The sequence below is a fragment of the Centruroides vittatus genome, unplaced genomic scaffold (assembly GCF_030686945.1).
Source record: "Centruroides vittatus isolate TY-2023 unplaced genomic scaffold, ASM3068694v2 contig_577, whole genome shotgun sequence".
NCBI classification, from domain to species: domain Eukaryota; kingdom Metazoa; phylum Arthropoda; class Arachnida; order Scorpiones; family Buthidae; genus Centruroides; species Centruroides vittatus.
In genome coordinates, this window is record NW_027122345.1 from 1,851,719 (window position 1) to 1,864,965 (window position 13,247).

At 31.2% G+C, this 13,247-nt stretch overlaps 1 protein-coding gene across 1 annotated transcript in view; it reads right to left on the bottom strand.

Moving 5' to 3' along the window:
• The window catches only part of LOC136979098 (uncharacterized), a 75,758-nt gene that overhangs the window by 43,601 nt on the left and 18,910 nt on the right, over positions 1-13,247 (bottom strand). The window contains exon 3 of the mRNA XM_067275013.1: positions 714-897. Coding sequence (XP_067131114.1) covers positions 714-878 — 165 coding nt within the window. The 5' untranslated portion in view covers positions 879-897. The remainder of the gene's footprint in view (positions 1-713; positions 898-13,247) is intronic.

Genomic DNA, 13,247 nt, shown 5'->3' on the forward strand with positions numbered 1-13,247 from the left:
ATCATGCAAATTGCAATATAGTAGTTATAACAGCAGCTAAAAACCACTGTAATATGGCTCATTGCACTCTAGAGCAAATATGCAAATATGTTCAGACCACTCAGGCTTTTCACACATTGTATTAAAGAAAATTTAGTAAATGGAAAATATTGTGAGATATTGTATAATCATTAGAGTGACCCACAGAAAAATTTTTTAATGGCATGATATCTGGACCTTCAACAAGTAATATTTATACTGTTTAATATTTTTACATTAATTAACAACTTTTATTTTTTAAATATTTTAATCTGATTGAATAATCACTTAAATGGACTTTAAATCTTTATATAATGTTTGAACATTAAATTTATCTATAGAATAAAATTCTTTCAACATAACAATATTCTTAAGAACAAAACTTATGTTTTAATTTTGTTATGTTTAATCTCAAATAGAAATTAATAAATTCAAAAAGTTTACATCTCTTTAGATCTTGTTTAGAGCTTTAGAGTTTATTTCAAATCTATAAGAGAAGCTAAAAGAAAAGAAAATCAAGAAACAGTTTAACATTGCTTCTTGATTTTATTTTCTTTAAATTTTTGGAATATGCACAAATTAAAAAAACTAGATATTATCTACCTGATTCTGATCTGTGTGTATTGATATCCATCTGCTGTTTGAGTTACATAATATGTACCAGTGGTAGTCTGTTGCTGACCACTTTCACTTACTGTACCAATAGTAGTTGCAGTAATCATTTCTGAATTTTCTGATTGTTGATTAAGACTATCTCCTCCCACTGAAGTTCCATCTTGTATCTCTTTATTAAATGAAGCTAAATAATTCTGAATGTCTGAGATGGTTTCAGCTTCTGATTCTTCTCTATGATTCTCCATTTTGATAAATTGTTCTAATCTGTAATATTAAATTTAAAAATTTATATAAACAGAAATAAATCAAAAAGATAAAGTATATCAATAATTATTGTAAGGTTTCTTACATAATTACAGTATATTCATAATTAATTGTAAAAACTTTACAATAAATAATCATTAAGTACAAAACCAAAAACTTTCTTAATGAATATAATTTTTATTAATCACAAGTTATTTATTTAATTTAAACATTACAGAATAAATAACTTTTTTCTACTTCAATTCAGAAACAGCACTTGAATAAAAGGAAAATAATTTAAATTTTATAATTTTTTTGTTCTTTTAACACTCTTATTTCATATTAAAACAATTAAAAAACAAAATTTTGAAATAAAAGTAATCTTTTAATTAATATTAACAGCTGCCAATTTGATCAGTTGCATTAAGTTAAACAACATTTTAAATCTTTTTCAATATCTCATTTGTTATTATGATTAGTTCTAGATTATCTGCTATTTGAATAATTTTTAATCATAACTCTGTGATTTTAATTAAAACTGAACAATAAGATCTATAACTTTTGTCTCAGGATGATTCATTGCAGATACTTTTTTAATGACATCAATAATTTAAATGTATAAAACATTGATCATAAATTAATATTTTTCAAATTTGTTTCCGTATAAATTTAAAAACTTAGACCAAAATGAAAAAAACTCATTCATTGTTTCTAGATATGCTTTTTTGCAATTAACCAAATAAAATTTTTTGTGAGTATAGTCCACTGTGTGTTTAAAAGACAACTTGAAAGGAGGTGCAGATCATTTGATAGGTGGGTTACACTAATTTTACATTGCAATCATGAGCCTGTGCCTTTGGAGCAATGGCTGCTCTCATAGGCACAAGGTATGTTAGTGAGGCAAGTTATGAAAAGGTTTAATTGTTATAGCAATTTTCTGCAGGGATATATGCCACAATGAATTGTATGCATGGAAATATGGTAAGTGTAATATAATGTTAATGTCAAAAAGTTTTTTGCAAACATTATGAATAAATAAAAGGAGCTATCTTCCAGAATACAATATACAGAATGTCTGAATATCAATATATATTTTGGAAGAGATATTATTGAACAACATACAATGAAATATCTAGAAAAACTTCTATAAAAATTCTCTGTTAAAGTAACTTGTTTCTACATAGAGAAAACATTAAATTTAAAAAATGTTTACTGTATAATGTCAAATCAAATTTTAAATTGATAGTTATTATTCTATATTTATTATTTTTAACAACAATTTGAACTGCCAAAACTTGGGTTGGAAAACTAGTCAAACCATCCAATTTTTTATTTTATACAAGAATATCCTTGTTAGTGTAGTTAATGCATTCCAGAAAAGTACCATAGTAATTGAATGTGTGCATGAAAAAAGGGGACTACTCCATATATACAATTTTTTATATTATTATTATGGATTTGTGTAATCCTTAGAGTTTCTCCTTGCCTAGAAGAGTGAGATTTTTTTGTGTGTTACATGACATACTTCCATTGTAAATCTCTGCACAAGAGAGCAACATCTTTATAGTAATACCATTCTTTGCTGCAATCAGGGCAGGATTAGACAAAATAAAACAATACATTAATGTTTTATCCATTTTAATAGAAAAACTAAAATTTTCAACAATTTTAAACAGTCATTATCAGGTTTAACCAAATAAATTTGAACAGTGATTGCAATTAGAATAAATTTTTTAAACAAGAAAAACATTGGCACAATTGGTTGCAACATCACACCTAACAAAAATTGAAAAAAGTAGAAAAATCAACAGCAATGGCCAAAAGTTTAGGACCATTATGCATATTTTCTTATAAATACCTTTAACAGAAAAATTAATGTAACTAATGTGATGATGCTATGTTGTTAAATTTACAGAAACACTTTTATAAACTATGTATATGTCAAGTATCAGTAAATAAATAAATTATTTTTTTAAAATGAAAATTACCTCTGTTCAAATACATGCATTTTTACTCTGGAAGAAAGCATAGGACCAAAACAAATTTGAACCAAATACCTCAGTATTTTGTGGGGTTACCAAAATTTTTTATGACCACTATGCATTTAACTGATTCTATGTCTTTGGCATAGAATCAATTAAATGTTCACAAAGTTCCTCTGAAATGAAGAACCAAGCTTTTTGGATAGCCTCAAACAATTCATTTTTATTTTTGAATTCTTGTTTATGAATTGCAGTTTTTACAACACCCTATAATGTTTTGATGGAGTTTAAGTCCAGTAATTGTGCTAGCCATTCAAGTAATCTAATATAATTACAATATTTTGAAACTACCTTTTAACTAATTTACTGGTGTGTTTGGAATCATTATCATGTTGGAATTTCCATGTTAAAGGTAAATTATTATCAGCATAGGGAAGCATAAGATTTTCTAGTATGGATTTGTACTGTTGTTGATCCATATTTCCATTTATTTGGTGGATAGGGCCAATTTCATGTTGTGAGAAGCATCCTCACAACATGATGCTGTCACCTCCAAACTTCACCATAGGCTGCAGGCAAGCAGGACAATATTCCTCTCCTTTGCTGCAATCGAATATACTTTCTCCCATCCCTACCAAATAAATTTTTTTTTTGTTTTGTTGGATGACAAAATGTTCTGCCACCAATCAATGCTCCAGTTTACGAGCTCTTGCAAATGCCAACCTGGCTTTTCTATTTTTTACAGAGACAAATGGCTTCTTCCTGGAAATTCTTACCATTTTTATTTGCAGGTCTCTTGATGTGAGATTTTTCCTTTTCTTTTTTGACATTTGATGCAGCCTGTGGTCAGTATGTGAGCTCCCAGACAGGTCCAAATTGCCATGAAATTTGCGAAAACTCAGTTGATTTAAAGAAATATTTAATTGTTTAGAAAAAATGTTTGTAGTTGGACACCCTTTTTATATAAAACCCTTGTTTATATAAAACTGCAACACAGGATCATAAATCGTGAAAGGAATGTCATCCATTTCTGACTGAAAGGCCAAATTCAGCTTTGAGTTTGACCTCTCCTGTGCCCCAGATGGGAGTCCCATTACGCTTAGTAATGAGGGACCAGCCACTTGGAAAGCGTGGATGAGGGAGATTGACTAATTGGAATGGCCGATAAGAAGACAGAAATTGATATAATCCCTAACAATCAAGGACACATCACACTTGGTCAATTAATGTTTTAGATAATGCTGACACCATGTGTCAATGAACAAGAAGAGATCCTCCGCCCAGTACAATTTTGGATACCCACAGTTTTTGTTGTGCAAAAGGGACTTGGATGATTCTCCATCCATCGCTCTCCTAACACTGCCCTGGGGCCACCATCTATCTTCCAGCTGATCCTGACAAAACTTGGAGGATCTTCACTTGCCGTCACATCCATACATGTCACAAGAACCTCCCTATGAGGAACTGAACTCTGTCAACGAATCCTCATTGATTGTTGAGATGTCAAAGCCTTGTTATGTAAGTTACCTTCCGATACAATAAACAGGTTTTGTAAGACACTTGTCATCTCTGTCTCCGACACCACCACTCACACATGGACAACCCTAGCCTTCTTGATGTGGGATTTACAAATCCCCCCCTGAAAGTCAGTGAGCTTACATAACTAACATTTTCAATCTCATTTAGAGATGTCCTGATACTGATGATATCAATACTTTCCTCTTTGTACTCAATATTTTTGGTCTGATACCGATACTGGTATCAATACTTTGGGTATCAGATCTAGTATCATTACATTTTTCACAAACAGGTAAGATCCAACTGAAACCAAATTTTGCAGCCAAATCAGAAACTGAAATGAAATTTTACACTATTTTCAGTAAAGTTACATATATAAAAAATATTAATGACCAAAAATCAATAAATTTATTATGTTAAATTTCATTTCCAGAATCTATATGCTTAGAGTTCTGATTACTATTTATAAATAAATATTTAAACATTATGCATCACTTCTGTTTGTTACTCAACTTGGACCATCAGTTATGTTTAAATGAGTTATAATTTGTATATATTTGTTTGCACTGACATTTATAAAATTTTAACACAAAGAACTTTCAATGTAAAGACTGTTTTACCACTTCATCAACAATTTCTTATTCACCACTATCCTATGTATAGTAGTACCCACAGAGCACATTAGCAGGACTGTAGATCTGGGGCTTCCTTTGTGTACATAAGACATCATATGAGTGTAAACTGAAGTACTGACAGATGCACTGACTTCTGAACAAGATATCTGGGATTCAACTCCCTGAAGTAAGTAACAAAATATTAATTGCTGCTCTAAGGTCCACTCAGCCTTTGTTGTAATGAGTACAGTAGCTTCTCAGCAGTAAAAACAACTGGAAGGCAATGCAGTAGACTAAATAGTGACAGCCAACAAGATTTCCAGTTCAATACCTGATGCCAATACTAGCTGGTATTGATACTTTAAAACTACTCTTACTATTGGTATCAATAATTTTGTGTTATCAGGACATATCTAATCTCATTTAGTGATCATCAAGTTATACATTCCACAAAATTTAAAAATTCAAACAAAACTTTAAGAACAAATTCTGATCATTCAAAATTCAAAAGTATTCTAAATACTAAATTTAGACAAAAATTTATCAAATACACAAAAATAACAACAGATTCAGAGTAAATGGAGAGTTATGAAAATTCAGTAGTAGCAAATCATTTCCAGTTTTAATATATTTAAAGAAAAGCAATTACAGTAGAGCATTGATTATCCGACTTAATTGGGGACTGGGGTTAGTCGGATAACTAAAAAGTATGAAAAAATACATTATTAGTATAGTGTATTAGGCCTGGTTTAAATACTAGCCTCCCTTTCATGGTTGAGCCAGTGCTGCCAGCTAAAACATGCAAAAATTTAACAAAAATAATATTAAAGTAGCCAAGACATAACCAAATATTGTAGCGCCACATCACTAGCGGACATTTGAATTTGGCGACTAGAACGCAGTTGGTTAACCGATAAGTCGGTTAATTGGGGGTCGGATAATCGATGCTCTACTGCAGTGTTTCCCAAACTTTTGACATCTGTGTACCCTTTGTATAATTTTCTTAATGCGGAGTACCCCTCGCCAAAAAAATTGCATATACAGTCAAACCTGTTTTTATGCGATGGATAGGAACCGCATAAAAAAAACGCATAAAAAAAAAAATCGCACAAAACTTCACGAGTGGCTATAAAAAATAGTTTTTGCAACACAATTAAAAAAATATTTTTTTTATGCGGTCAATAGGGACCGCATAAAAAAATAGAAAATAACTCAAAACCGTACGAAATAGAATTTATTGACAACAGATGACAGCACTTGACTGCATCATCTCGTCTACCGTCTGTTTTACATATTTTTGTCCAGGTGGTGTTTTTTTGACTTAAAAAATAAATTATTTCATTTTTCGCATATGCATGCAATAATATTACTATAATAAGTTCATTTATGCTATAATAAGTTTATTTAGCTGTAATAAGTCAATGTGAGACATGACGAATCGCACGAGACTAGTCGCCAACTATACCACATAAATAAAAAATCGCACAAAAAACCGCACAAATTAAAAATTCGCATAAAAAAAATCGCACAAAAAAAGACCGCATAAAAACAGGTTTGACTGTACTTTAAATCAAAAACCAAAGATAATGAGGATATTCCATTTCTATATGCTGCTGCAATTGAAAAATCGAAAAAGCCAAAATAGAAGACTATGTGAAAAATATTGTTCCTAGATATAGCGATATGGACTTTAGGTCTCATTTTCGTCTTTCTAGAAGCACTGTCAAAGTAAGTCTCTGCTAAGAATTGTTAGTTGTAGTAACTAGCTACAGAAAAATTGGTTTATTCAGCATTTTTAGTTTTTTATTAATACTAAACCACATAACAAACCTTTCCTGTTAGAAAAATCGCACAAAAGCTAAAAATACGCACGCGCACATTGTAACAATTCAATGTGTAGATACTGGAGGTTTTTGTGTGACACTGTTGTCTTGGCCATAAGGTGGAGGAATACACAGAATCACAGCACCCGGCGAAACCGCTAAGAAGTAACGAAGTTTTTTATTATTTTTCTATGTTCGTCATCAAAAAAAAGTAAACTGCTTGTTGCACCAGGAACAGCCGAAGCACAGTGCAGCGTGTACCCCCACTAAACTCTTCCCGTACCCCTGGGGGTACGTGTACCACACTTTGGGAAACACTGCTCTACTGTATTTTAAAAGAGAATAATAATATCAACAAAAAATGAGAAATATATTAGTGTGGAAACTTAAGAGTTTTATGTTGCCACATACATGAAAGGGAATGAAAACATATTGTGTTTGTTGTTGGATCCATATTTTGTATTGAATGCCATGTGCCATGGGCCAGATTTGGCCAGCAAACATATTTGCCTCATCACTTATAAAAGATAAAAATAGGTATATTTTTAGTATATATGAAATATGCAAAATATTTGTAGCTTGCCTACTTGACTTGCATGCAATTTGGCACACCAATCAAAAAGTTTCTCTGGGCTTCTCTTGAAGTTTGAAATATAGTGTTGTTCTCCATGCTGCATTGTTTTCTATAAGTGTAATAATTGTCGGATGTATCTTATAATATAATCAAGATGGGTTAATAATGATAATAATAAGCGCAGAGCCCAAACGGTTAGGAGTTGAAAGTTGAAATTTGGTACACAGTTAGGGTACGTCACAAGAATGTACACTAAGAAGGGATTTTTCGAAATTCCCCTCCATTGGGGGAGAGGGACAGGATTAAGGCTTACCGTGAAGAACTTGGCTTCTATTATACTATTTTAGATGTGGTTTTTTACATTTATGCAGAAAATCGAACATATTTTTAGACCCTTCTAAAAATTCTCAATGATATTTAATGTTTCATTATATAAGCACTAAGGTGGTTTTCCTTTTTCGCTAGACTTATTATAACATCAATAAACAGGAGCTTTAGAAAAACTTTTTAATAAAAAGTTTTTCTAAAGCTTGTCCTCCTGTTTATTGATGGTATAATGAGTCTAGCAAAAAAGAAAAGCCACCTTAGTGCTCGTATAATTAAACACAAGACTAGATAAGAAGTGTACCGCATGATATTTAGTGTTCCATTGTATATAAAGTTGACACGAGGAGCACCTGTGCAAAAGTTTGCTTTATTTGAACTTTTCATCTTAATGTTCAATTTTATGTTTGAATTTATATTTATGAATGATTCTGGAAAATCCAGCTTATTTTTCGAATTTAGTAAACCTGAAGAACAACGCAGAAAGAGTTATGAAAACGTTTAGGCCTTTTATTCATCACTTAGTGGTACTATGCACCGATTAGTGGTTGCAGTGAGTCTTAATTATCATTATCCCGGTGTGGTAAGCAGATATCTAAAAATTTTCTAATTAGTCTCAGAAGAGGGGGGACCTAATTCTTGCACTCGGTTAAAACGGGTAAGATCGGCTATAATCTAATAACCTTAATCTTTGCTATCGTTACTTTTTGTCCAAGCAACGCCGGGCTCATCTGCTAGTTTTCTATAAGTGGTTTGTGTGCATTTGTGTGCAATAACCACAAATGTGGGATGATGTCGAATATTTTTCGATAATCTATTTTTGCTACATACAATTTTCTGTGTTGTTTGTGTACTTGCCACAGAATAACTGAATCTATAAGTAGCTGTTCTTTGCATCCCATGTGGTTTTTATGAGAGCCTTTTTGTTGTTCTGTGAGAATGTTGTATTGTTCAAAATGATGGAATGCATTGTTAATGATGCTAGATGTATTTTGTAGAATGTTGGAAGAAATTTGATTGGTCATCATTTTTGGATTCCAGATGTAAAGTCCTTTGTAAAAATTTTTGGCATGTCTTGAGGATTGTGTGTATAAAGTTCATTATATAGGGATATAAATTTTTGTACCAGAAACCATTTTTTTTTGTGTCCTGGAACCACTAGACCAATACAGAATCCCCAATATTTTCCCCAAAAGATTTGATATTGAATTAGAATAGGAGCCACTTTGTGTTTGCACCAGGAACACAAGCAAACATTCATAAAGACCAACTAATTACCAATTTAACTAGTTGTGTCATAGCACTGGACACACAAGCTAACTTGCAGGGAGATAGCATATAAGATCCATACATAACACCTGAGTTAAAAAGGCTGAAAGTTCGAGATATATATATAGGCTTACCATAATATTTTTTCTCAAACTGGGACAATTTTGAGAAAATACTCAACAGAAAATAAAGCCTGCTAGGATAAGTACCTATGAAAAGGATAAATAAAGGTGTTAACAAAAATGAGTTAATATATGTTTAGTTGATCATTAAAAATTGTTTTTATTATTAAGAAGTTATTACCGTATTTTACAGACTATAAGACGCACTTTTTTCTTTGAAAAATTGCCTCCAAAATTCAGGTGCGTCTTATAGTCCATAAAATACAGTAATATTTATCACTAGTGTGAACTTTCTTTAAAAATTCTTTGTCACTTAAATCTATACATTTAAAATATGACAATATATTTGAGGAAGTTCCTATTGCTTGCCTTATGTTTTTCACATTTTAAGTGATTTTTAATGTTTGAACACCCACCATGAGTTACTGAAAATTCTAAACAGCACCATTCATATTTCATTTTGTCAATACGATCACAGACTTTTTCAATCATCAGTAAACACATGGTTTCTTTTTGGCATTTTGGAGATTAAATTAATTTAATGTACAGTACTAGTACGGTACAAAATAATCACAAATGCCGACTAGCAATTTGAACCCAACTAAGGTAGGACATGCACAACAATAATGTGGCCAGAATAAGTTTCAGTCTTGCCAACTCTAATTGAAAAAAAATTTCTAAAAAAATGAAATAAAAATATCTGAATCTCATAGGCTACATGCTATTATAAATTCTGTGAAAAAATAAAACATCTAAATTCATTAGGCCATATGCTATAAATTTTGGGGGAAAACATCTATTCTAGACAACATTAAAAATACTTAAATGTAGATACAAAACATTTAGATTGGCAACAGTGAGTGTAACAGAGGGAATTATTTAGTTGCCAAATGACCATTTTACTCGAGACTGCACTATTTTTTGTATATTCGGCACTTTTAAAATTTTACCAAATAACCAGGACAAAATGACAAACTGGCTGGGACGCTAGGACAACATTGTCAAACCGGGACATCTGGTAAGCCTAGGTATATATATCTGCATGACAATCTAGATGCATGAACATAAGACATTGAAGCTATTTCCAGTCCATGGGCAATTTCTTATGAAATCCTATAGTGCATATTGTGTTTATTTTATTATACAGTATTATATTCCACATTTGACTTGCCACTCAGGTTAATATTTTTATTTGGTAATGAATTTTAGAAGTTTATATTTGTTTTAAGTGTGTCTAGGTTCCAAATTTTTGAAAATCCTGTTCTTTTTATGTTCCTTAATGTACAGCACCCGTTTCTTATAGAAGTAACTTGATAAAGGCTTTTAACACTGGCCAAAAATTTGTTTGTAAAAATGTTTTTTTTGTACACAAATTTTTGATGTGTTGGAATTTTAAGGCATGAATTTCATTTAGATATGTGTTTATAACAAATACCTAAACTTTTTATAGGTTCCTAAAGATGGAGGCAAAGTCCTTTATATATATTAGGCTCAAAGACCAAAATCACTCATTAAGCGAAAAAAACGATCACAACGTGTTGTGGTCATTTCAAAATGACCATGAAACAAAATTTGCGTCGTGTTGAGTTAGCCAAAGCGGCACACACACAGCATTGTGGCTAACTCAAAACTATCACAAAGTGAAATTCGTGTTATGGCTTTCATGATATTTGACCACAACATGTGGTTAGGGATTGCAATACCGGTATACCGAATACCGGGATTTTGAGTCATTTGTACAATTTTGTAATACCGGTATTCACAAGTTTAAATACCGTTTTTTCGGTATTTACTAGAAATTTTTTAAATTGTCTCCACTATATGTTCAGGGGTCGCCAATATAGCAAAATAGTATACGTTTTTGTTTTTATGTCTCCCTAACGGGTGATATGAATTAGACTGTGAATACAAATTTGCATCGTACAGTCTAGAGAAGTGATCAATATGTAAATCACCCAAGGAGGCGGGCCAAAACTGTCCTATTACAGCTCAGAGCGATACTGCACACGTGCAGGATTCGTAGTCTGATATTCGTATCTGTGAAAACAAGGTTGTAATTGTGAAGAAAGTGCGGACTATTTCGAAAAATTTAGACATTTTTTTTTTAAATTGGTGAGTTTGTTATTCACATTGTATTTGCATATCATACTTTAGGGTTCAAAATATTTTTCAGATTTATTATATACTCATAATTAATAAACCCATAATAATGAATAAGAATAACTTTAAAGAACATAAAAAAATCTGTTGATAATACTTCGGTTTACTTTCATTATTTATATGACGAAAAGAATATGGTGGCACAATGTAAAAAATGTTCAAGAGTTATTAAATTGAATGGAGGAAGTACAAGAGGTCTCCATACTCATTTAAAAACAAAACATGATACAAATTTGTTAAAAAGGAAAGAATCTAATTGCGATGAAGATACAAATTTAAGCACAGTTTCTAAGCCCAAGCCATCAGGGATTTTAGATTATTTTGAAAAAAAATAATAATTTGGATGAAATTATAAGTAAAATGACAGCATTAGACTGTTTGCCATTTTGAGTGTTTTGCACTTCTACTGAATTAAGAAAATCACTATCCGCCAGAGATTTTAAAAATCTACCAACATCGATTAATACTATAAGAACTGTTATAAACTACAGTAACGGTGTTTGCAATTCTTTGAAACACGAGTTAATGCAATTAAAAGTAAATGGTGAAAAATTTAGTCTTACATTTGATGAATGGACAAGTGTAAGAAATAGACGCTATTTAAATATAAATATTCATTCTGAAAAAAAATTTTGAATATAGGACTTACACATGTCTGGGGAATTATGCCAGCCGAAAAATGTGCGGAAATGCTTAAATCTAAATTAGGGAAACATGGATTATCCCTGAAAGAAGATATTTTATCCATAACGACTGATGGAGCAACGGTTATGAAAAAAGTTGGAAAGTTGATTGGTGCAATTCAGCAATTGTGCTATGCTCATGGAATTCAATTAGGAGTAATAGATGTATTATACCAAAAAAATAAAGAACAGAAGAACCCAAATACTTCTGATTCCGACTTTGAAGAGAGTGGGGGTGATACTGACAATGAACATAATGACAATGTAATTGTTGAAGAAGATATTGCTAATGAAAATGAAATATTAACTCATCAAGAATTGTTACCTATAATTAATAAAGTTGGAAAAATTGTTAAGATATTTAAACGTTCCCCTACAAAAAATGCCTTATTACAAAAATATATACTAACTGAAAATAAAACAGAACATATGTTAATATTAGATTCTAAAACACGTTGGAACAGTTTACTCCTAATGATGGAACGATTTTTGAAACTGAAAAATCCAATCCAAAAAGCAATAATCGACTTAAACCTGCGAATTAATTTTTCCGATAGTGAATTTGACTTAATATCCAGAACTGTATCAGCTCTACTTCCAATAAAACTGGCTGTGGAAGCATTATGACGGAGAGATTCTAATTTATTAACAGCTAATGCAACAATAAGTTTCACGTTACAGTCACTGAGAGAACAACACACATCACTATCTGAAGAATTATATATTACATTGAAAAATCGCACAGAAGAAAGACATACCGAAATAGAAAATGTCTTACAGTATTTACATAATTATAATTAATTTTAAAAATGAAAATAAAAAAGAAGAAAAGTGACCAACCAATTCAAATTTGATCAAGTTTATAGTAAATTTTCTTAAAATTTTTACCCACAAACCTATCCACATTCAGAAGAATTCGGTAGAGTTATCGAAGATGATGATGACACTAATGTCGATAGTGAAAAGGAATTGTCTCTTGAACAAAAATTAGAATTAGTAATGACTAAAAAAATTTCAACAAACCAAAATACAATACAAAAATCAGTTATATCCAAAACCATCCGACGAGAAATCGATTTATTTGAAGATGAGGGATTTAGAGGTAAATACTTGAAAAAAGTATATCGCCCATTGCTAACAGTACCACCAACTAGTGTAGGTGCTGAAAGGGCGTTTTCGACAGCTGGTAATTTTTGCACAAAATTGTGTTCCAGGCTAAATGACAGTACAACTGATGCAATATGTTTTTTAAGATCACATTTCAAAAATTTGTAATAATACCACAGACTGAATAGTGATATT